This window comes from Sinocyclocheilus grahami, unplaced genomic scaffold, assembly GCF_001515645.1.
Source record: "Sinocyclocheilus grahami isolate Dianchi unplaced genomic scaffold, SAMN03320097.WGS_v1.1 scaffold1281.1, whole genome shotgun sequence".
Classification (NCBI taxonomy): Eukaryota; Metazoa; Chordata; class Actinopteri; order Cypriniformes; family Cyprinidae; genus Sinocyclocheilus; species Sinocyclocheilus grahami.
The window spans coordinates 109,534-135,155 of NW_015506460.1; the positions used below are offsets into that span (position 1 = coordinate 109,534).

The following is a 25,622-nucleotide window of genomic DNA, read 5'->3' on the forward strand; positions in this document are numbered from 1 at the left end:
CTTTGCGGGCAGAGCTGCATGGCAATAGCGCTCTCGACCGGAGGGATGTCCACATACCCTTGGGCCGCCCCCCCGTCGAGGGTGGTGAGGACGGAGGAGGTATCAGGTCTGTTTCGGGCAGAAAAAGGTGCCTTCCAAGACTTTGTAACCTCCTCATGCACTTCCGGGAAGAATGGAACCGGAGGTGGCTGCCGACGCCCGGCCTGCGCCCCCAGGAACCAATCATCCAGCCTCGAGCGTTCGGGAGAAGGCGGAGGCCTCCAGTGCAGCCCGACGCTCTCGGCGGCCCGGAAAAGCATAGCGGTCAGCTCTGGATCTGACTCGGGCAACGCCGCTCCACCTGATGGTGACAGCGCAGCCGAATCGTCATCCAGAGCCTAGCTCGCCCTCCGATGCAGCGATCGACATCCTGTCCTCTGCCTGTGTCCCACACAAGATGCTGGACCCCGCCCTGTCCGAGGACCCAGCACACTCGTCCGGAAACCCCAGGTGGTGCGCCATGCTTGAGGAATGAGAGGCCCGCGGAGACGTACTCGACGGGGAAGCGCTCACCGTAACCCTCAGGTCTCCCTGACCATGAACCGAAGTAGCCCTCCGAGAACCAGAGGAGCTAGAGCGGGGCATGGCAAGGGGGATACCCCCCCGTTTAATGAGGAGGTATCTGGACCGCAATGTCGCGATGGTCATGTTCCCGCAGTGAGAACATGACTCATCCATGAGCGCTGCTTCAGCGTGCTGTAAGCCCAGGCACGAGAGGCAGTGATCATGACCGTCAGATGAAGGCAGGAAACGACCGCATCCAGAAACGCACGAGCGGGAAGCCATCTTTAAAAAGACGCCCGTCGCTCGTGAAGCTCTTTTAGAAATAGCTCTTTTAGAATTTTTGGAAACACTCTTTTAGAGAGAGCGCTGAAGCGCCCAGGGGAATGGCAGCTGCAGCACGCTGAAGATGAGCAGCACTGAATGGCAACCCCCGCTGACGTGCTGTAACACCAACGGCAGCTGTTTCTTCCAAACACTCGCGGAGATTTGTCCTTAGAAGGCTCGGCTCCGAAGCGAAAAGCTGATGTGCGTTTGCACGCGCTCTTTTTTTATCCCCGCGCTGCGGGGCGGGGTGCGCGTGGCGAAACACGCACGCCAACTGTCATTGGCTTGTTTAGTTAACACTCGAAGGTGATTGGGCTCTCGGGCGAGATCCCAATTCGTCAGTCACTGACGTAACGTAGAACGTGACTGACTGAATGGGAACTAAATATTAGCTACACAAATATGCATTTTATTAGTTATCATTCGTGAGGCAATATAAAAGTTTAGAAATTGAATATATCTGATGATTTGACATAGCAGACTATGGTGTAATATATTACCATTAGTTGCTTCATCTGGCTTGTTGATGGTTGAGGTAAATGTTGTTTAAACCAAAAAACGTTTTAAACATCAAATGTAACATAAATTTACATCAGATTAAAAGAATCCAAACCCAAAGAGAGGGAACAAAGTCCACAAAGGAAGAGAGTGAAAGTGCTCACCAAACAAATATGTGGTTGATATAACTTTAAAGTCCTACCTGCGTATAATAGCTTCCACTTAGAAAAAAATAGTCCACTATGGCATCCGACCTATCAAAAGGACAGAGACTGCAATATACTACAGTATTATTAACCCTGAAGTCCTCTAAGTAGTTTGCAAAGGGCCATTTAGTTCATCTAACCTAATTGTGATTCATCTGATTAATCAGTATGTCATATAATTAATGTAATTAAAATGTTTAATTGATTTATAGCCCTATAAATGACAAAATAAATCAGGGGAAAATGTGTTTTGGTCTGTATGAAGTGGCTTCTGTTTTGCAGCTCTCAAAAAATCATAGATATGCATCGGACACATCCATAAAGATGAACTGTTTACTTAACATGTCACACAGCTAAGACATTAGCGCTCAGCAGGTTTGTTCCTATCCTCATACTGCTCTCGGCTGAGACATGCCTGTGAAAATATAAACAGATCAATGTCAATAACATAATGAATAGGGCAGGAAAAGCACAGTGGAATGTAGCATCATTGCTTGCCAAATTAAATAAAATCACTGTACACTAAATCTTTAGTTCATGTTGTTCTTTCCTTAACAAGCTTACCTGTTTTGCCATCTTAGCCATTCATTACTTTGCCAAACTGCATACAGTATTTCTAAGACCAGTCCAGTTTCCAGTTCATTGTTTACTCAGATTTCGCATCTCAGTGCTTAACATTCCAACTGTCATTTTAACGTCATTCTGTTTCTGCTCCTACAAAGCCCAAACTCAAATAACAGTAACAGTTTCATAATTGGATGTATTAACATAGGAACAAGGGGCCCCAGAAACACTGAGGGTCTTTGTTTTACACAAGATGGGCTGTAGCTGGAGGATGAAACCATCTCTCAAGAGCATCTTGGTTAAATGAGAAACAGGTGTGACGGCGTTCGGACGCTTTTCCTCTCATGTCTGTGAGTGGATGGGCTAAGCTGCATCAGCTGCTCTTAAATATGGTACAATGTAAGCAACATTTGCTACGTTAACCTCTGCATGAAAGGATTTGCAGATAGTGGTGTAAGTGTGATGTTACAAGGCTGCTATGGTTACAAGAAAGTGGGAAGTATCCATAGTAAACACTGAACAGAAAAAAATCCTGACAATGGCCTTGAGACATCTCAGAAAAATTGTGCTCTAAAAGACAAAATCATCAACATCACCAACTTAGGTAAAGACCTGTCATTGCAACTCATAGCTGTGGGTTATGCTGTAGCTTTGTGTGTTGTTATTTTTTAACGAAGCAAATGTGGTTGTCTTATTCAGTCCAGTTCTACAGCAGATTTTCTTACATTCACACACAGTACAAATTGACACTTTATAGGAGCTCTTGTCTGGATCTTACCAGGCTAGTTATAGAATAGATTAGTATTGCAGGTGAACTTTCCTCCCTGAGATCCTGCCTGGCCCTATTCTTGGATATAGCTAGGGAGTTTATCATGATTAATTGTGCATCATTACTCTGAGAATTGTTACCACATGCATAGAGCCAGAGCTGAGAGGAAGAGTCCAATATACCCTCATTAGCCATTTCACAGGTGTGCTCTGCTGGGTTAAATCATGAAAACATCAGCCTTGTGAGTTGTTAATCTCACACACAATTTAGAATTTTGCAAGAGGCAAAGTGAAATTTTGAAGTCTAGTGCACCTTAAAATGCATCATGGATAATCCATGATTTTCCATGACTCGGTAAATTGGGAAAATTATGAAATTAAGAGTTTCAGCTTCTCCACTTTTACATACAAAATATAGATGTACTACAGATCACATACTCAAGTACATGTACAACAATTACCAGAATTCACTGTTGCATGAATAAATAATGTGGATTAAGGCCTGTTCATGTCAAGAACAATAACTATAATGATAGCTATATTAAGTTTTAATATATTTTAATTGTATGGGAATAGTGAAGTCCACATCACAGCTGTAATGGAAACAACACAAAGCAACAATATCGTTGAAATCACTGGTTTTTCAGATGCTGAATGATGAAAACAATAAAAACCGACCTGACGTTAAAGGAGTAGTTCACCCAAAAACTAAAATTTGCTGAAAATACACGTACCTTCAGGCCATCCATGATGTAGATTGTTTCTTCATCAGCTTTTCATTTCACAAGTCGCTAACTGATGGAGTCGTGTGGATTACTTGTTGATTATTATCATTTTGTTTTTTTCAGCTGTTTGGTTTTCATTCTGACGGCACCCATTCACTGCAGAGGATCCACTGGTGAGCAAGTGACGTAATGATACATTTCTCCAAATCTGTTGTGATGAAGAAACAAACTCATCTACATCTTGGATGACCTGAGGGTGACATACCCATTCATTTTCAGCAAATTTTTGTTTTTGGGTGAACTATTCCTTTAAAAAGCTCAAGCATTTAAAGCAGCAGACACACAGCATTACTGCAATGCATGCACACAATAAACAGAACATTAGTGTGTGTTGTTTTAGACAGACAATATTCAATTAAAATACTGATTTAACTCATCAGCTGTAAAAGACACTATATGCTTTTTAGTCCAACTATATGTTCTGTTTAAACAACTTCCATTTCAAGTTGACACAACATAAAATTTTAAGGCAGCACTGACACTTACATTTGGTTTTAGATTTTTTGCAGTAAAGTTGTGTGAGGTTGCTGTCTTGTTTATGGTAATGGTCCAAACCGTAGGTGAGGTGGAGTTACGGTACAGTAGGCTATTTTGGTACATTGTACTGTGTTGACAGAATGAGTTATACTTCACTTGCTGCAGGAATTAGCTCAAGTTAAGCGCTGCTCAGGGCTGTATGGCATAGGATTCTAAATGTATGTTTTAAACAACGACAGTTGAGACCTGACAATTGTTGTGAAATGATGCACAGCAACATAAAACTATAGGGAGTGATGAAACCATGTGAGAAGAGAAAAAAAGTATGTAAATTACCAAGAGAGGATTTAGTTTTTTTTTCTTAAACTTTGAATGAATTAATCTCTTGAATTATGAGAACCAATGAGATGAGTTCTTGTGCATCAAGGGTAAAATAAAAGTATGAATGAAAAGATTTATGTCAGTGTGTCGACATGTACATTTATGGGATTTTCGAGGTCCACTAATCACAGGATACAGATAAATGTGAATGTTAAATAGTGTGGTGTTATTTAAAATACCCAGAACTGGATTTCTCAAACTGGGTTATGTAAAAATTATTTTTTTGTCATTCTTTACTTACCCTCATGTTGTTCTAAACCTGTATGAATTTCTCTCTTCTGTTAAACATAAAAGCCATTATATGAAAGTCAATGAGAATCAGCAACTGTTCTGATACCAGTATTCTTTAAAATATCTTCTTTTGTGTTCAAAACTGACTGGCTGACAAAAAACTATGGGAATCCCTGGTATAGCCAACAGAATATGTATTAAAACTGTTACAGAAACTGGTTGTACAGGAAAATGTGTGTAGATTTTGTGATCCCAGTTTCTGCCCAAGTAATACATTCTGATCAAAGCATCAGTGTAAATGTAGTCTGTCACTGTCTCTCAAACTAAACTCTGAATATCCTACATAAAAGGCATGAAAATTTACCCCAACATATATATATATATATATATATATTTTTTTTTTTTTTTTTTTTGACCTAGTAATGTTTAAACAAAGTGTCACAACCGGATCTTCTGGTGAAACGGCAGACTTCTCTCTTAGACCCCAAGCGCACGTTCATCTGCTACTGCTTCCACATCACAAACTACAATAAACAAACCAAGTCGCTACCCTATATGCAACATTAACCTTGCAAACTTTGGCAAAACCAATGAAGTGTGTTCCGAGCTAAGAATCCTGAGTAAACAAATAACACATTACCAAGGGAAAGTGTGTGTTTGAATATCACAGTATGTGGGAGTATGCCGGGTTTTGTGGATCAGAGCAACCCTCTCTTTTTTAGGGAATGTGTTTGGTAAATGAGCTTATAAATAACAGCAGGTGGTCCTTGCATCTCAAACTCTCTGGAGGCGAATCTGTTGTCAGGAATAATTATAGAGATGGAGAATCAGTACAGACAAAAGCTTCCGTTTCTGACTGCACCTGTCAACACACCAGAGACATCAGACAGACGTCTTCCGTTAAACTCATGATATTACCTGCCTTAGTTTCTCAGCCTTATTTTGTCTCAGACAGCACACCCAGGACCGCCCATAGTCCGTTTGCTGATCTTCTGATGCATCTCGCATACAAAACTGGAAAGTATTTTCTTGATTACCCAAATTTATTGCCGTTTTTACAGGATCCACAAAGTATCTCATCCTCCAGTGACTTGCAGTATAACCTATGCAGTGTCACCTTCCTCTGGATTCCTGGATTCATAACATGATGAATCTGATTCATAACTTGGGAATATAACCTCAGGCACGGCAACATGACTTTCAGAATGGCAGAATGAAAGGATACGGGATACAATGAAGCAGTTTTAACATGTTGCCGCCAAAAAGTAGCTGATGTGCCTGCAGGTGAGGGCAGCCCTTCACAACAATGCAGCATAGAGTTACGAACACAGTGAGAAAGAACTCGCTTCTTGAACTAATTCCTCATTTGTTACATAGTTTCTGTCGGTCTGTGAAATTCTACAACCTTGCCTTTAGCTACGGTCAGTGGACTCCACTTCGTAAACAAAATGATACACACCAGCATATGTAAACTACTTAATTTATTGTATAAATGTGTATTCAACTATGTAAATGTCAACTGGAAATATTCATAAAACAATTATATAAAAATAGATAATGTAATTCTATTCAAAAACGACTACATATGAAATGCAAATATTTACATAGCTGTAGTAATGAGTCAGTTTTTAAAGGGATAGTTCACCCAAAATGAAAATTGTCATTATTTACTCACCCTTAAATTGTTCCAAACCTTTTCTTCTGTTGAACACAAAAGAAGATATTTTGAAGAATGTTGGTAATCAAACAGTTGCCGGTAGCCATTGACTTCCATGGTGTTTTTTGGTCATGGCTACCAGCAACTTTGGTTACCCACATTCTTCAAAATATCATATTTTCAACAGAAGAAAGAAATTCATACAGGTTTAGAACAACTTGAGGGTGAGTAAATGATGACAGTAATTTCACTTTTGGATGAACTATCCCTTAACTTTCGTCTTTCATTTGTAATAGTATACATAATTGCTTTATGTAATTAGGTTATTAATACGTAAGGGATAATGCACGGCTAGTTGTGCATTAAACCATTTTAATGCACGATGTGGAAGCCAAGAACCCGGTTGCCTCTGCGGAGTGCTAGCCATGCATTATCCCGCTTACACCATGGTCATTTGCCAGCACTGACAAGTTAAAGCTGTTAATGATGTTTGCAAACATGGGTAAAAATGATGGTTATTTTCGTCAGTTACAGCTCGTTGCTTCTAGCATTCTGCTCGCTTCAAAATCAGACATAGAGTAACATAGAGTGGTAAAACCACATTTATTTGAATGAATTATAGCATTTATTTGAATGAATTATCGATCAAGAGAGAGAGGGATGACAGTTGTGTGTGTTTGTGTGCATCAATTAAAGCAGCGCAATTATATAGAACGGGGATTAAACTGACTTGGAATTACCTGTGCATTAAACGGTTTTAATGATTACCTGCCAGCCAATCAGAATTGAGTATTCAGACAGACCATGGTATAAAAACATTAACCATATTACACTCAAAAAGTGCATATACACACACACACACACACACTCATACACAGTCATAAAATAATCCACATCTGAAAATATAAAGAAAAACAGCTGTACATCTCATTGCAGTCCAAGTCAGTGTCATTGTAGTTCACAGTCACTTTCCTTCCATGAGCAGGGCTGTGGTGGTCAGATCTGCACCAGTATAGCTCACCCTCAATAAATGAGAGGTTCTCATATCTATTCATTTTTAGAATTAAGCTTTGAGTTTTTATTTTTGGTTTTTTTCTTCTTGGGGTTCTGCAGTGGATGATCCTTTGAGGGACTCTGAGGTGCGTGAGAGGACTCGTTGTTTTGGCGCGTGTATCTCTTGCAGGTGCAGGATGTGACGGCGGTGATCTTGTAGGTGCGTGTGCTGCCGTCCTGGCACTGGAGTTTAATGCGCTGGATGCGTGTGCGTTCAGTGACACAGCGCCACTCCTGGGCGTCCCGTCTGCTCCAGTAGTGATCTCCACCGATCCAGTTGGGCAGCAGGTGTGTGGGTAGACATTCTCCAGCACACACTAACTCCTTAACGGGATTCAAGCTAGTGCACTGGCCGTCAGATATATATTTAGTGGACCTCAGCTCCCTGCAACCGACCTGGTGCTGTTCTGCAAAATAAAATGTCATGCTTTAAAAATCAGTGAATGGATAAGGAATTATATGATACATAATACTTTAAGTAACTTCTACAGTAATAGCCTGAAAGACTAAAATAGTTTTAAAAGTTTTAAATTTAAAGGTTAAACTGACATAGACAGACTGATAGACAGACAGACAAATTATATATATATATATATATATATACATACACAGCATATATGTATATACTGTATATACAGTATACATACAGTATGTATATATATATATATATATATATATATATATACACACACACACATCCTGGCTGGTTGCTAGGCGTCGCTAGGGTGTTCAGTCAGGTTCTAAGAAGTTGCATAGGTGTTCTGACTTGTTGAATATATCACTTAACCTCTAATGCAAAATATGACTGGAGTTATAAAAATATGTAAATGATTGCCAACAACTGTATAGATTTGGATGATTTGTAAATTGTAATATTATAATAAATATGGATCCTACAAAATGTCATAAACACACGAGTCAACACTTCGAAGATAAACACGTACCGGTTTGGTCTCGGCTCTCCGTTCGTCTTCCTCCGTTGCGCGCTCGATTTGAGGAGGCATTATTTGGAGTCTGGTGAGATGATGCGCCCATGTGCCCATTAAACTCTTCAGTACCATCATTTTTGAAAGCATGGCAGCTTTTTATCAGAAAGCAGAGCAGAAACAGCAGCTGGTATTCGCATGTGTTGAGGGGCATTGCAAAAGAGTTCGGTTCAGTGTCTCTTTGAAAACTCAGAGAATGATCATACCTACCTGTTTCTCATCCATGGTTATATACCCGCCCATTCTTGAACAGCAGCAGTGAGTGGAATGATGAAGTGTGCTGGAAATGGGCGTGTCCTCGCGATGTAGTACACGCCCACCTACAGTAACCTTATTCTGCACTAGCCACATGGAAAATTATTTTGATGTGAGCTAATCGTCGCAGAAACATGACATGGAATAATTTTAAGTAAATCTAACAAAAACATTATTAATATTGTATTCAGACGATTACATTTATTAACTGAAATATTTATGATTATGCAATCCAATAAAAATACGTTTATAAATTACATTTGGTGTAAAACTGCAACACTAAAAGAAGAAACACTACATAGTCTACCAAAACGCCCTTGCTGGGAAAAATGTCGTTTTTAATTTTACTCTGATTCTATTCGGTCTGACTGACTTTTAAATGTTACTTTCATTCTAATATACTCATATTATATGTTATATGAAGTCAAAATAATAATAATTATTATTATTATTAAATAGAATTCATATAACATTATTATGAAATACATATATATATATATATATATATATAGGTTTGGATAATGGATGGATGGATTTTCTTGAATTGTATTTTGTTGAATTTTCATATAGTTTGCAGGTGGATTTATTTTTTTATTTAATTTTTAAATAAATATTTTTTTTTCTAATGCAAACCATCTTTCATTATTATTGTAGTGCTGGTGCTAGAAAGTAGAAAACATCTATTGTGTAGCTCAATTGATACATGTGAGCAAACACTGCACTGCAACGCTGCTGAGGATGTTGCGCTCTCAGGTGTGAATGAGTTTTCAAGCGTATTTAGATCCTCTACATGTGAACCTGGTGCATTGAGCTCTAGAGAGCGATTGCTGTAAAGTACGGGCATGCATGACAAAACCCATGAAACAGGATAGCCCTGGATTATTTTACCCCAAAATTATCCAAACAGGTGCCTCCGATGAGCTCACCAAATGAATGTGCATAACACAAACGACATGGAGGAAACACAAAAGCCCAATGCTCACTTTCTTCCACCGAAAATGTGTCCCTCAAAAAGTGTCTAGTTTCACTCTCTCCTCAGGCATTTACGATTAATTCATTCCGCTTGCCCCCAGGTACACTTCTTTGATTCGGACGAAAACACACATTATTATTGTGAAGTTTTTTTTTTTTTTTTTGAAGAAAAAAAAACATTCAAAAGCCACTGCTGTCAAAATGATCTCTTATTACCTAAAATGCACTGTTAGTCATATTGGTAAAGGGGGGTTTATTGGGGATCACTGAATATGCAACCTCAGGGCTTGAAAGAGGAATATCAAAGTCATGCGATACGATGCGGCATTTGCTAATTTCTGCATCTCAAAAACCGGATATTTGAGATAGTCCTTTCATGCACCTGTAATGACCGTGACATGCTCATAGATGGAGACAGGAGAGGGATGAATCTCAGGGGAAACAGAGAGGTTACGGCACTGAGTTATGGGTATATTGACATGCGACTTGACAACTGTGTGCTAAATAGACCCTCGTTTGGCCCACAGGGTGAGATAGTCCCTTGGGATGAGGGGATGTAGTGACTGGGAACAAAGCGCTCAGGAACAGACAGAGCCGTCTATAGAATTCTGAGCGAGTGCCTTAGGATGTGTGCAACAGGACCAAGTGTGGGAAAGTCCACGGAGGAGATCCCTGCTCTCTCAAAACTCACTGTATACTGCAGTTACGACACTGCAGCTTAAACTGGACATTTTCCAAACGTGTTTTGAGAATATGTTAGTATATACTGATTGACGATTATGATGATGATGCATATTCATTTAAAATGTTTCATTTTTGTTAAAATTTAAACATCGTCAGTTGCCTGTTTCATTAGGTGATCATTATTGAGATCAAATTATCACCTGAAAGAGGTTTATGTTGCCATAAACACTGTGATTCTGATAAATTAAGCATGTTTATTATACATTCTAAGAAGTAAATAGTACACAGCCTGCTGATGCTAAATTTGAGCTCACACTTGATCTTCAGAGGATGGACGCTGCCCTCTAGTGGAAAACTACTGAGTTCAAATATATGCATTACAAGGCATTTCTTTATTTGATCAAGGGAAAAAAAGGTTCCTCTTCAATGTTTAGATCAAATTAAGCCTTCACTATGAACTATTTTAGAGGTTCTGCTTTAAAAGCAAATTATGTTGGAAACAAGAAGCAACATTTTTAAAAATCTGATGCTATGAAACAAGCAAAAAGAGAAACAAAAAGGGTGAAAAACTCCAACTTTAACAAAAACACACAAAGGAATAGTTCACCCAAAAATGAAAATTTGCTGAATATTTACTCAGCCTCAGGTCATCCAAGATGTAGATGAATTTGGTTCTTCATTGGAACAGATTTGGAGAAATTTAGCATTACATCATTTGCTCATCAATGGATCCTCTGAAGTGAATGGGTGCCGTCAGAATGAGAGTCCAAACAGCTGATAAAACATCACAGTAATCCACAAGTAATCCACACCACTCCAGTCCATCAGTTAATAACTTGTGAAGCGAAAAGCTGTGTAAGAAACAAATCCATCATTATGACATTTTTAACTTTAACGTCACCTCTAAATCTATAATCTATAATAACTCTTTCTCCAGTGAAATAAGTTCATCCCCTGTTGTCCTTTTACACAAAAATCCACCAACATATTTGTTTAGTACTCTTTTGTACTGTTTTCCCTTGTAAACGGTGCTGGATCAGTACACATTTCGCTCCTGATTCAGATGAGAAGACTTTTTCACTGGAGAAAGCAATATCATGGATAGAGGACTCGTATTTTAACCCGGAAACAACGATTTGAAGTTAAAAAAGTCTTAATGATGGAATTTTTACAAACACGCAGCTTTTCACTTCACAAGATGTTAACTGATGGACTGGAGTCATATGGATTATGGCACTGCCTCCCTTGACCAGAGCCAATTGATTTTGCCAGAGCTATGAGTAAAAAATATTTTCACATTTTCTCATTTTATTTGTTTTATTCTATTATTTTACTGTGTAGAATGAGTAAGTTAGGGCTAAATTATTTAATTAATGTTTTTAAAAATAAGCTCTATTCTCTCTGAATCTCAAAGTATCGCGTGAGAAGACTCTCTTCTCGTTCTGTCCCCACTTTTTTCAGCAGAGATATGCTAAATAAACAAAATGGATATTCATCGGTTTTTTGTTTTATATATATATATATATATATATATATATATATATATATATATAAACCCAAAACTAAAGAATGCAGAAAATGGTATATATGGTATATTAAAAAAAAATCAGAGCTCGTGGTCTGCCGGTATGTGCCCCCCCAGGCAAAAATGTGAAACTCCTATAGCTGTTTGGACTCTCATTCTGACAGCACCCATTCACTGCAGAGGATCCATTGGTGAGCAAGTGATGTAATGCTAAATTTCTCTAAATCGGTTCACATGAAGAAACAAAATTTACATCACAAATGGCCTGAGGGTGAGTACATTTTCAGCAAATTTTCATTTTTGGGGTGAATGATTCCTTTAAAGTGGTAGAGAAAATTCTCAAAGTTTTTCTTTATGTCCCTGGAGTATCAAACAGGTACCCAGATTCAAAATAGGTTGTCCTTTGGTTAGAAGTTTGTCATGTGCTCTACATATCCTGTCTTCTGTGTGGTACTTACACAGCTTAGAATAATACAATCCAACACTTCTGTATCATGGTTTACTGTTTCCTATAAAATGCAGTGCACCAATCACAGCATAGCACAGCACGCTGAGGCTGTTCTGGATGCCCGGTGGAATTCACCTGTACAAAGAAAAGACTGCCAAAATCTTTCTGTTTCTCAGTCCTTTCCAGCACGAGGAGGATCTTCACGGGCCTTGGAGGTTTCACAGTAGTCATCAGAAGGACTGTGCTGAAGTGCACACTCTGACAACCCCAGACAAAGAGCCAGCATGGAGCTGGCGGCGTTCACTACATCACTGTCATCAGCTGAGAGGAAACAGGAAACACAAACGAAATAAGCTTCATACTTCACTTCTGAAACATAATGTAACATAAAATGACAAGAACAAAGCTTCCATAGTAAAGACCCTTGTTTTATCATCAATCCTTAGTCCTTCAATGTCATGACCAAATGCACTATATAAGCTCCAGTAAGATCTAACTCAAGCAAATCAAGCATTTCGTAACTAACCAATGACATGCTAATATGCTAACACTTTACCATTGCTAGAGAGTTCTCTCAGTTTGGGTTGGTGGTTGAATTGAGCATCTCTCTGTGGCACAGGGGTTTTGCACTGCCTCTTATGGGTGAACCAGTGCAGCCTCTGACACGTCTTCCCACAGTAGACCACCTGCAAAGAGATGTGAGCATTATGGGAAAACAGTGTTTCAGCAACATGTGAAACTCCAACATAATGAGAAGAGAGCATACTTAAGAACACAAAACAATAATCCTTGTATAATGTAACTCATCAGTGCACTTTAAATTCACTTTTGAAGCTATAGATATCTTTTAAATGAATAATTGTGTTGCATTTCTGACATCAAAAGAAAAGTTGGATTAGGTTGGTATAGCCAAATGGTCAATGATCTGGGGTTCTTAATTAAAAGGCTGTAGGTTAAGGATGTGGAAAGTTATATGCCTGAAGAGAAACCACATGCTAAATAGCAAATTCAAATCATTAGTATACTTTGCAGATGGTCATTATGTGTGATTAACTGTAAAATAAATCATATTAACAACATTTGTAAGTTTGGCTACAAAATGATCAAAAACTTCAATGTTAATTGAATAAATGTTGATGTCAAGTCATGATTACTTAAGGAAAGAGGAAGCACATTATACCATTTTACAGAAGGCACACTTCTTGTCAGCACCCCTCTCTCCACATGTAGCACAGTACTCCGTGTCCATAAGCACCATCTGGCCCGTTAATGCCTGGGTCAGAACCGAGAAGGCTGTGGGGACGTTCCCCTGGAAACAAGAGTGAGGTTGTGAAACAAAATGTTGACACATTTTTATAATTTGCCATCAGTCAGCAAGTTCTGCCATTCAAAAGTTTGGTTTAGTGTTTTATTTACATGGACAAAAATTTGTAAAACAAAGTAATATTGTGAAGTATTATTACAGTTTAAAATAACTGTTTTTGATTTGATTATTTTGTAAAATGTAATTTATTTCTGTGATGCAAAGCTAAAAACTGCTTTTCTGCATCATTACTCCAGTCTTCAGTGTCACATGATCCTTCAGAAATAATTCTAAGATGCTGATTTGCTGCTCAAGAAACATCTTTTATTCTTAAAAATAGCTTAATATTTTTGTAGAAACTGTGATACATTTTTCTTTGATGAATAGAAAGTCCAACAGAATAGAATGTCTTTACTGTCACATTTGATCAATTTATGCATCCTTGCTGATTAAAAATATATTAATTAAATATGAAAATATTCTATATGATGATATATTATTATTTTATATTATATTATCTACAATATTATAAATCTTTTTATTATTAATATTATTTAATAAGTGATTCCACATTATATGACCCCTTAAACTTAAAAAGGTGTCCATTTTTATATGTTAGAAAAGTGTACTGACAATTTCCATGGGTGCTATAATTCGGACCAACTGTTGCAGCAGGTTTGCCTCACAATAGGGAAACTTCTGGATACAATCACGAATGAATTTCTCCTGGTATTGAGGGAAGCCATCACCATCTCTTCCTTTCAGAAGGCTTTGGCAAAAGAAAAATATATGTTTTTGTGACTCCATTTGCAAGACTCTCTAAGATGAAAGGACCGTAAAGATGAAGCCACCTCTTCAAAAGGGCGTCCAGGTTGTCATCACGTTCCTGCAGAAAAGCCAGACACTTCTGCAGAACGCAGCTGATGTAGTGCATCTTCATGGCCAGAACCTCATTCATGTCCTGCTGTTTCACACACTGCTCGCAGAGCAGATCCATCACACGGTAGCACTTCTCCAGCGCCACCACATCCACCAATAAGGGGTCCTCCTTTACCAGCATCACCATCTGAAAAAGCATGATGGAAAAATGTGCCCCAAAATATGAGAAGTGAATATAGCAGAGACACTAGCCTTACTTACAATGCAAGTTTCATGGAGGAAACATGCTCTCATGCTACATTATTCTGTTAACTGATCCCTGCTGAGTGTGGGATTGAGACACCTTACTCATCAGAAATCACTGGATGGGAGACAGCTGAGATAGCTTACACAGATGCCATCCGAGATCTGCCACAAAGCACACACTCAAGTCTATACTAGAGCAACTGTGTATTAAATTACTAACACAAACCTTTGATTTGACACTCACAGGCCAGCATCTTGAAAATACAATTTCTGATTATTAGAAAAAGGCCTAATATTACCCATTTAGATGATGATGAATTCAAAATTATCAATAAAAATCACTCATCACATACAGTTCATTTCACAAAATAAAAATGAAGATTTTTCCAAATTATATACAGTAGGTATCAGCTTTAATGCACTTATCAGAATGCAGAACAAAAGCAGTCAAATGTCAAAGATATACTCTGTCAAAGATCTTTACATAAACAATTTTATTTTAAAAAAAAATCACAAACTAATTTTATGTTGCTTTTTGGATATAGTAAAATACCCACAGATGCAGATGAAGCAGAAAACATTTGGGTCTTGCTTGCATTTTCTTCTGTCACTGGCCATAATTCTAACTTTGAAATCAGGATTAGGCATACAATAATCATACAGAAATGTAATATATGACATATATTTCCCTATATCAAGAGTTTAGCTATAAGGCAATATATAATTTTCACATAATACATTCTCTGGGTATATGAAGATTTAAGTTTATAACATAAATAAAATCACCATAGTAAAATATGCATATGTTAATAATACCCATATGATTATTTGTTATTATTTATGATGTATTATTATGTTTAATTATTATTATGCATTATGTTTTTACTTCACATGACAATATATTTCATATGGAAATTTAATATATGTACATAAGTATCATTTGCGTATAGGTAATGTCTTCAGAATCATTCATGTGAAAATCTGTTGACAATTAAATCGATAGTAGTGATCTGGCTCAGAGAAAGATAGAAATAATGCCTTTGTAGCACTTTTTTCTGTCGATTAAGGGATAATACAACTTCTTCACCTCACAAAAGGCACTACTTTTGGAATCAGTACCCCAAAATCAGTAACAAACAAGTATTGGATTTCATTCAGCAAATATGATGCTGGGCGGTGTTATTTATGCATTTCATTGCAATGTCACATGCAAGTGTCATTCCATTTTTCATATATTATGCAATGAAGGTTGTTTATCAGAGTTGTAGGTTTAACAGATATACAGAATTCCAAGCCTGTGTTGAAATGCAGGCCATGTTGTTGCTCTGTAATATCACGAGGATATATTTAGATGGAATAAAAGCAGGAGGGGTGTTCCTCCAGTCATGTGACCTTGTTTGTTATTCTTATGGCTCAGTGTTATAAAACCATAGGTTGCTGTGTTTCACTAACATTGTTTGGTTTGTGTGAGCATGGTGCTTTACTGCCGCTTGAAATAGTTATATAAACACACTTGGCAGTTCTTACCTTGACAGGATTTAGGTTAGTAGTCATGATGATTTTGTGTAGGGGTCCTGCTAGTTTGGGGGGTAGTTTAGGCTCTCCCTCTGAGCCCTCGGGTCTTGTGTAATATTCCAGCCTCGCACGAGAAAAGAAATTGTTAATCACTGTCACACAGTCATGCTGACCTGCACAGGGCAGAAAGAGAAAGAGGTTAGTTATTAATTAGTAAGTGTGCACATTTATATATGAATCACTCACCCACAAAAGCAGCCATCTGAGCAGCAGTTCGTCCTACGGAGTTGACCAGATCTGTCTCTGCTCCAGCATCTAATATCATCTCTGTAATTTCAGCATTACCTGTGGGATTAAAAGTGACAGTAAATACATTTCTAATATTAACATTACAAAATATTTATATTTTCAAATAAATGCTGTTCTTTTGAACTTCCTATTCATCAAATAATCCTGAAAAAAATGTATCATGGTTTCCACAAAATTGTTAAGCAGAACAACCATTTTCAGCATTTATTATGATGGGATTTAGGCAATAATGAGATTAAACTTTCTTCATGTAAACACAATACTTCAATTAAATTGATGTGATTAAGCGTATAATCATAGAAACCATAATCGTCATAAAATATGTGAATAAACAGTCATGTAAACATCTTACTGTGATTATTTCCTTACTCTGATTGGAAATAATCACATTATTGGTGCACATGTAAATGTAGTCATTGATGATAATAATAAGAAATGTTTCTTGAGCAGCAAATCAGCATATTAGAAGGATTTCTGAAGGATAATATGACACTGACGACTGGAGCAATGATGCTGAAAATTCAGCTTTGTCATCACAGGAATAAATTACATTTTAAAATATATTAAAATAGAAAAGATTACTTTAAATTGTAATAATATTTCACAATATTACTGTATTTTTGAAAAGGTCTCACGTCAGTGAAGCTTTTGTACCTTTAAACGTTAGATAAAATGAAACTTGGTAGCATTACTATTGACATGAGTTTACCTGAGAGGCCAGCGAACATGAGAGCAGTATAACCATACTCATGCTCATTACAGTTGACATCAGCTCCGTGCTGCAGCAGCAGTCTGCACATGTCTGCTTTGCCCTTATAGGCCACATGCATGAGAGGGGTCATGCCATACTGAAACGACATGAAATGGCTTTCACCAGTCTTTTCATCTGCATGACTCAAAAGCAAATGACATTTAGCCTTGTTCAATCCTCTCACAAATTGTGAAAACCCAAGAAATGTGTCTGCAGTATGGAGATTCTGACAAAACACTGGCACTTGCTGAGAGTGACATGAGCTGGTGAGTCATAATCTTTGTTGCTCCTTGGATGAAGTCGAAAGACTGCGTTGGTGGCACAGCGAACAAGCAGCACATCTGATTTTGACAGGTAGGATACACTTATTAACTGCTGTTTCCAATCATTCTGGCCCCAAAAGGACCTCAAGTAGTCTGTAGGTTACATCTAGTGGCATGTCTCCATTATTACACCTCTTTAAGTACCATATCCGCCACTCTAGAGTCTCCGCCATATGCCTGAATAACAATGCGAAACATATGCCATCACCTCACCAGCCCACCAGCCACTGCACTTGTTTACATAAGGACTGATCGTCAAAAAAAAAAAAAAAAACTAAATAATACCACTATTTACAATGTAAGGCATGTGTCTATGTAGTCAGGCTGCAGTAAAATAGCATAAACATTAATAAAAGTAACAATAAGTATGGGTTGTGTTTGGCCAGCTGCCCTATGTCTGGTTTTATATTCATCAACTTTATGTTCTTACCTCATCCAGACAGTTAACACGCACATTTGGATTGCTGAGGAGCTGGGTGGCCTCTTGCACATCACCTTTTGAGAAAACACAGTCTAGAGTTTACAAACTAAACATTAGGGATCATGGACAACTCATGATGAGCCACCATTTTATTTCCATGGATGGTCTACATACCCAACTGCACTTTGTGTAAAGACACTTAAATTATACTGAGGGTATTTTCAGGACATCTACCCTTTTCAAATTATGCAAGGTTTCAGTAATATACAGTTCTGAGACAAACAAAGATGAACTAAATTGGTCAGTTTATAGATGTGAATTACGTGAACAAATCTTACATCTAATATCAAAGTCTGTATAAAGTGAAACGGGCACTGGATATTTTTTTATGTTTTTGAAAGAAGTCTCAGCAAGGCTATACATTTATTTGATCAAAAACACAGTAATATTGTGAAATATTATTACAATTTAAAATAACTGTTTTATATTTGAATGTATTTTAAAATGTAATTTATTCCTGTGATGCAAAGCTGAATTTCCAGGATCATTACCCCAGTCTTCAGAGTCACATGATCCTGCAGAAATCATTCTAATATGCTGATTTGCTGCTCAAGAAATATTTCTGATTATTATCATTGTTGAAACAGTTGTGCAGCTTAATATTTTTGGGGAAACTTTATTTATTTATTTTTGATTATAGAAAGTAAAAAACAAAAAGTATTAATTTTAAGCAGAACTCTTTTGTAATAGATATGTTTGCTATGTCACTTTTGATCAATGTAATGTGTTTTGCTGAATAAAAGCATAACAACAACAACAAACTTTCTTGACCCAAAACTGGTCATAATATCAGAAAGGCCTTGTTACTAAACAAACAAGAGAACGAATAAATAAACATCCAACCAATTTAATAGACTAATTAATATTAGTCTATCACACACACACACACACACACACACAGAGAGAGAAGAAAACTGAACAGTGATTTCCAGTACCTGCAGCAGCTACCTGTAGCATCACTCTCTCTTCAGCTGTCAGCTCACCTTTCCTTGCAGGGGTCAGACTCGTCATATTGACACCGGTCATTTGTTAATATTGTTAAGGATAAATAGTATATGGATGTGAAAACTGCTTCCTCAGAAAACAAACCTTATAATACAGAGCTCAAAGTAAAAAGGAGAAAGCATCCTTGGTTCATACCACTTTGGAAATTAAAAAGAGGGGAGGGTGGAAATCCGAGTGGCACGATGTTAAAAAGCCGTAATGAATATTTTAGGATATAAACGTCTATTTTATAAAACGCTACTGTAAATACATATTATTTCTTTCTCCATTCAAGAAGATTTCATTATTAATTGCAGTAGCAATTCTCATGTCGTGCGAACTACCCCTCTCAAGAGTAGATCAGTCCAGCTGTACTTAACTTGCCTGCTCGAACTGTCGCGTGAGATACTGCGCGAAGCGGTGCTCGAGATTATCACAGGCAGAATCACAGACAGGTAAGTACAATCACATGATGCGCAATGTTACAATTAGCCTGATTCGTGTCTGATTCTCTCGTGCTTCTTCTGAGCAGCGAGCTTCTGAGCGTAACCTGCTGGTCTCGAAAACTGAATTACTGATTTCAGAAGATGAATAAGCGCATGTGCAAAAATTATTTTATTTTATTTTATTTTTTTATTTTATTAATTTGTAAGCAGAGGGAGGCATTTAACTATAGATGAAGTCAGATTACTTGGTTATTTATGTTGTAATGATTTTAAGCTACTTTTCTGAACAGGTCGACAGCTTGTGCTTACACGAGCGCACAACAAAACTATTATTTCAGGGGATCAAATAAAAAGTATGCATAAAAAGTGTTTTTCGTGTGTATGTATTAAATATCTGACTGTAGAATGTGCAATGCTGAATGTAAAGGATAAAAAAAATATTTATGTAATAAAAATATATTTTAATCTTAAAATAGGAATGCCCTTGAACTATATGCGTGATGTATATGCGTGTGTAAAATTTTATATTAGTATATATAATATTTATATCCTGTCAAAGCTTCCGTCTTTTGTTGTGTCCCAACAACTCATTCCGACTTTGAAACCAGGTTGCATTCTCTTCCAGGAATGCCATAGCCTGTGTGTTATTCTTGGCACTGAAGCACTTATAAATTGGGACTGGCGACAGTAGCACACAAACACACACATGTGTGTGTCATGGAACATAAACCTACAGCTATATGGCAGCACAGACAAGTCTGCAAGAACATATTCTTGTGGTTGCCAAGTGCAGTGTGATGTTTGTCCTTGTTTAATTGGTTTTATGACAAGGAATGCCACTTGCACACTGTGAGAAAAGATGGGTTGAATCAGCAGTGTGGTACAGAGTGATTCTGATGGTTTGTAAGCCCCACTCACTCCTCAGGGACTGTTGTAATCTAATTAAAACCCAACTCTGACTTTTGACTCTCTGGAGCGTCACTGGTACTAAGCGATCCTGTGTGGTGTTGTGCTCTGGACATCCTCCACTTGAGCCGATCTAAGAGCAGTTTACTGCATTGTCTGCTGTAATGGATTAGGGTTTGGTGACAATCAGCTAAATCATCCCCTTTGTGGGCTCCTCCCTGGTGAACGTGGTTGTTGATATCATTTTTAAATCACACGGGACTTGCACATGAGTACATATTGTTCAGAGCTGCGTGAAAGGACTCAATGTTAGAAAAACAGTGAGCCATTATGAACAATGCTGTTTAAAAACAGTTGTTCTGATTTCAATTAAATATCACTGAGTCACAAGTTCATGCAGCTTTGAGGACAGGTCAAGGGTATTCTTTGTGTGGTAGGCCTATGAAATATAAAATATGCTCTGTTTAAGAGAACATTTTATGTATCTATAATTATATATCTATTCTATATTATCTGTTATTGTAGAGCAGCATTGCAGAATATGGGTGAGAAGATTCACCTCCTCTGACTGCTTTTTTTAGAAAAATATTTTTATATGTAAAAAAGTAATACATTTGCACAACTATTTATACAACTGGGATTTAACCTTTTTTTATTTTTTATTATTTTTTTGAAAGAAGTGTCTTTTGGGCTTTTGCTCACCAAAGCTGCATTTATTTTTTCATTTATTTACTATGTTGATTTGGTGCTCAAGAAACATTTCTTATTATTAGTGTTGAAAACAGTTGATCTGCTTTATATTTTTGTGGAAAACCTATTTTTTTTTCTCAGGATTCTTTGATGAATAGAAAGAGTCTTTAGACTTTACTGTTGCTCAGTTTAATGCATCCTTGGTGAATTCAAGTATTAATTACTTAAAAAAAAAAAAAAAACTTACAGACCCCAAACTTTTAAATAGTAGTTTATAGAGGGGGAGGGGGGGTTATTAATAATAAACTAATAATAAATAATTAGTTTATTATTATTAATAAACTAATAATTTATTAAATTATTTAATTTAATTTTAAGTTGTTGTTTTTTTTATTATTAGTTTAAATGTTTGAGTGTGTGTGTGTGAATGAGTGAGTGAGTGAGTGAGTGAGTGTGTCCCAGCACTGGGTTTGACTGAACGAGTTAGTGCACTTTCAGGGCTGGATGGGAAGGGCATCCGGCGTAAAACGTGCCAAATCAGTTGTGCGGATCACTCCGCTGTGGTGACCCCTGATAAAAGGGAGCAAGCCGAAGGAAGAGCGAGAGAGAGTTTAAATCTTTAAAATTAGATTTAATTAATTTTTAAATGAGTTAAATCAGTCTAATAATTATATATTATTATATTATACCGTTGTGACTCATGTTTCTATCACAAATCATTCTCACAATTCTAACCTGTGAACTGCAACATAAAGGAATAAAGTACATGAAGGATCTTTTTTTTTTTTTGGCTTTGCTGGTTATGCAGTTTACCCCATATTTTTTTTTGTAGATCCTTGTCATAAGATTACACAATCTTAACCTTCACTCTGTCACTCTGAGCGTCAGTATGTTGTTGAGGCAGCTGATGGAAAATGATGACTTTGTTTGTGTATGTTTGCACGTGTGTATAATTTGTGAGTCTGCTTGTATATACACACACACACACACATGCAGAGGGCTGTAAGCTGTGATCAGACATGTCTTTGCTGTAATACGACACGTGTCCCAGACCTGGGTGACTGAAGTTTACACTGTCGGGGATGAGCCCCTCTATATTTAGCACAGGGCAGCGAAAGGCTTGCCGGAGCACTGGCGTTCTGCTGGAGCACTCGCTGCATGCTGAAGAGGACCTCTCAGCTGATGAGCTTTTAGATCGCAAGCTTTTTTTTCTCCCTAGTACAGTGCGCTATTATAAACGAGGTGTGTGAGAGGAGGGTGTAGTGTTGGGTAAAGCACAGATTACTGGGTCAGGAGTTGTTTCATTGTTTTGTCTTGTGGGACTTTTTGAATAATGGATCTGTCATAGTACACAAAATGGGTCATTATGTTTTTGTTGCTGATTTTAATATATTTGATGTCTGTTTCTTTGCATGTGAAGGACTTTTATGAATACCGGTAAGCAACAGAAGCCAGTGCTTACAGGCCAGCGGTTTAAGACCAGAAAAAGGGGTGAGTCACTTTTTATCTCGGTATTACACATTCTACCGCATAAAAACTAATTGTGGGCTTTAAAAAGGATCTTCTTTAAATTACATAGACCTTCTTTAACACTCGTATTTTACTTAATTGTTTGTACTCCAGGTGAAATACGAGTGGCGTGATTGATTACTACAAAAATATATATATATATATATATATGAAAACAAACAAAAATGCGTATTGACAGTTATATGGAAAGTGTACAATGATTTTATTTTTAAAAAATGTTCACGTTTAGAAATACGCTCGAACCTTAGATGTGCACACATGTTGCAGACACTCTCTCAGCAATGCAGTGGCAAGGGTCTCCGTTCATGTTCCATTAATAGCTTGTTTGTGTGCTACTTTGCACTTTATGTCCTACACAATACTGGTAGCAGTGCAGACCCTCTGCTGTTCTGGTCTTTTATCTTAGTTCTTCAGTTTCAGAGACACAGAAGTTAACAAATAGCCTACTGCAATAGCTGCAGCATTAGCTCCAGAAACCGAAAGTTTAGGGGCTGTTCACACAGAAAGCATTTTTCCATTCCACTGCGCTACTTTTACATTGTTTCTTTATGTAAACGTGCTAGATGAACATTGTTAAAAATTTAACACGCGTCTTGCTCATGACACAGCCTTCTAAAAACACAGCGCTCAAGTTAAAAGAAGTTAAAACTTTAAAAAAAGTTTCACGTTCTTGTTTTTTTTTTAAATTGTTGGTCAATTTTTTGATTTTTAAAATAAAAATGAAAAAAAAAGATACACACTTAAGTATTGTGCATATGCTGGACAGTATCTACCATACAGTTCTAAATTCAATCTTCCGTGTAGGTGTATGATGCAGTTGAAAGGTGAACACCGTTAGACATTACGGACAGCTTAACGTTACTTAATAGCTTTTGACTGTGACAAATGTGGGGGTGTTTTCAACAGGGCATTAGAATTATGCTTCACTGGCTTGTGTGGTAGGTGTGACTGGTTCTTCAAATGTGAGATCTCACAGGAAGACACTCAACATGCTCTTTAGTGTGTGCTATAATCAGAATTCCTAGCCAGCAGCGAGGCGAGGGAATTCATTTACATAATGGTAGGTATAAGTGCGGCTTGCATATTTCTGTGTGCGTTATCAAGTGTTCTACACAGATGGATACAAATCAAGGATCAACTCATTTAAAGCATTATATTCTACATCATAAGTGGCTAATGTGAATCCTGAATCTCTGCTGCCGGTAACGTTGACTAAGAATCTTGTTTTTTTTTTCTCTCTCAGATGAAAAGGAGAAGTTTGAGCCTACGGTTTTCCGAGACACTATTGTTCAAGGCCTCAACGAAGCAGGTGGTGGTTTTTTTTGGTTAAAAATTATTCAAAATCAATATTTGAGCAAGTACATAACCAGCCAGTGTTCAAAACTATCTCCTTACTTTAACCCGATTCACAACGATTAACTTATAATAATGTTTTCTAATTTGAGTGGTACGGGTAGGTTTTCATGGGGAAATTTGAGCATGGCATTGCATCATTACATCACGTCTGTAAACATGAAGTTGTCCCGGCTACTAGGCTATGGCATGTGAGGATCCTGCAGGTGGCAGATCGTTTATAGCCTTTTCTCACAGCAGTCAGAATAATTAAATGTATGGCGGATTGTAATCCAGAAAGGATTATATGTTTATGAAACACATGTGAATGAAATTAAATTATATTCCAGTTATAAATGTGCTTCTAATTACAGATAGCCTGGGATTACACAGATTTGTATTTGAAAGAAAACCAGTTCGAAGGGAGCATGATTTGCTTTTTGGGTTAAAAGAATTTCTTAATATGAAATTCGAAGAGTATGACAATTAGATTAGACTGTGCAGAAATTGAAATCTACACGCTAATATACACTATACTCATAGTCACGCAATGCTGATGTTGTTAACATTAATCATTTGAGAATAAAGTATAACAATAAAAATAGCTTGAACAGTTTGATGTGATATGAGCTAACCGATCTTTAGATTTAATCACCATTGGTAGCGAGATTTATGGACGGTAATGCTTTTTTCCTCAGTTGGTCAGAACAAACGTGGCAGACTTGTTACTTACTTGTTCAGATGGCAATATACGGTGAAAATTCTTATTTGGGTCATATTCCAAGACGTAGGCTAGAATCTGAGATTGCGAAGTACTGTAAATATCCACACCGGTGCGGTGGTGCGGTGACACACATACTCTTCAGAACACTAGATTCATTCGCGCTGGAGCCGTGCCGACTCACAACCCACGCAAGCTAGCAAGCTAGACACACAGCTGCAATTCCAGGTTTTACACTTTACACTTTAACTCTGTATGGTATTAACCCGGGTCCCAGACACCTGTGGATTACTTGGAGGCATTGCATTGTTATGTGTGCAGAACACATTGAGAAACCATGACCTATTTTGTGGTGAAGCAATGCTGTAATTCAATTTCTTTCCTTATTTGATTAAATGGTTTCGAAATGCATCCACTCTGTAGTACAGAGGCTAATGCTTTTTGAACTTGACCTGCACTACTTCACTTCTCTTATACATGAAGCTGTACAGCATAATACTGTAATAATGCATTATACATAAATAAAACGAAACATTGCAAACATAGCATATGATACATATGAAATGATGTATTCTGGTATAATTGTTGTGGTGTTGCATAGCTGGTCGCTGTGCCGTCTGTCTCTATCATAGCTGTGCAGTAGGTAGTGACATTTTCTCAGTAGAGGTTAACAATGACAGCACTGTGCTCTCAAAGGATTTACATCATTAACCAGTAACCTCACTTTCCCTCTCTCAGCTCCCGGGGGAACACGCATTGACGATGGGGACAAGACCAAGGTGACGGAGCACTGTATGTTCAAGACGGAGGAAAACCACACTGCTGTCCGCAGCTATGCTCAGGTGAACA

At 37.6% G+C, this 25,622-nt stretch overlaps 3 protein-coding genes across 5 annotated transcripts in view; 1 reads left to right on the forward strand and 2 right to left on the reverse strand.

Moving 5' to 3' along the window:
* Positions 1–7,468: 7,468 nt before the first annotated feature.
* LOC107568801 (sclerostin domain-containing protein 1-like) lies at positions 7,469–8,746 on the reverse strand. 2 transcript variants are annotated; one of them, XM_016254787.1, is made up of 3 exons: positions 8,684–8,746; positions 8,432–8,568; positions 7,469–7,894 (listed from the first exon to the last, which is right to left on the reverse strand). In XM_016254787.1, exons 1-3 carry the CDS (start codon positions 8,692–8,694, stop codon positions 7,482–7,484), a joined length of 561 nt encoding a protein of 186 aa, XP_016110273.1. In that variant the 5' UTR covers positions 8,695–8,746; the 3' UTR covers positions 7,469–7,481. The 2 variants fall into 2 exon arrangements, with proteins under 2 accessions (XP_016110273.1, XP_016110272.1); XM_016254786.1 differs by lacking the exon at positions 8,684–8,746 and having other exon boundaries at positions 8,432–8,658.
* Positions 8,747–12,178: 3,432 nt separating this feature from the next.
* On the reverse strand, positions 12,179–19,259 carry LOC107568800 (ankyrin repeat and MYND domain-containing protein 2-like). Of its 2 annotated transcripts, XM_016254783.1 has the most exons (10): positions 19,100–19,259; positions 18,114–18,178; positions 17,319–17,457; positions 16,547–16,645; positions 16,313–16,473; positions 14,512–14,726; positions 14,294–14,429; positions 13,538–13,666; positions 12,914–13,043; positions 12,179–12,678 (listed from the first exon to the last, which is right to left on the reverse strand). In XM_016254783.1, the coding sequence occupies exons 1-10, from the start codon at positions 19,188–19,190 to the stop codon at positions 12,530–12,532; spliced, it is 1,314 nt and encodes a 437-aa protein (XP_016110269.1). In that variant the 5' UTR covers positions 19,191–19,259; the 3' UTR covers positions 12,179–12,529. The 2 variants fall into 2 exon arrangements, with proteins under 2 accessions (XP_016110269.1, XP_016110270.1); XM_016254784.1 differs by lacking the exons at positions 17,319–17,457; positions 18,114–18,178.
* Positions 19,260–19,513: 254 nt separating this feature from the next.
* The window catches only part of LOC107568798 (basic leucine zipper and W2 domain-containing protein 2-like), a 14,765-nt gene continuing 8,656 nt past the window's right edge, over positions 19,514–25,622 (forward strand). Inside the window, exons 1-4 of the mRNA XM_016254781.1 lie at positions 19,514–19,603; positions 22,611–22,681; positions 23,964–24,035; positions 25,470–25,615. Coding sequence (XP_016110267.1) covers positions 22,618–22,681; positions 23,964–24,035; positions 25,470–25,615 — 282 coding nt within the window. The 5' untranslated portion in view covers positions 19,514–19,603; positions 22,611–22,617. The remainder of the gene's footprint in view (positions 19,604–22,610; positions 22,682–23,963; positions 24,036–25,469; positions 25,616–25,622) is intronic.

Excerpts from the sequence above, each read along its gene's own strand:
- LOC107568800 (XM_016254783.1), bottom strand. The coding sequence starts at position 19,190 with ATGACCGGTGTCAATATGACGAGTCTGACCCCTGCAAGGAAAGGTGAG. Across the intron at positions 17,458-18,113 it reads GTGTTAACTGTCTGGATGAG|TATGGCATGACCCCTCTCAT; the intron begins GTAAGAACATAA and ends ATGTCGTTTCAG. Across the intron at positions 14,727-16,312 it reads CTAACCTAAATCCTGTCAAG|ATGGTGATGCTGGTAAAGGA; the intron begins GTAAGAACTGCC and ends ATGCTTTTTCAG.
- LOC107568801 (XM_016254786.1), bottom strand. The coding sequence starts at position 8,627 with ATGCCCCTCAACACATGCGAATACCAGCTGCTGTTTCTGCTCTGCTTT. Across the intron at positions 7,895-8,431 it reads GGAGAGCCGAGACCAAACCG|AACAGCACCAGGTCGGTTGC; the intron begins GTACGTGTTTAT and ends TTTATTTTGCAG.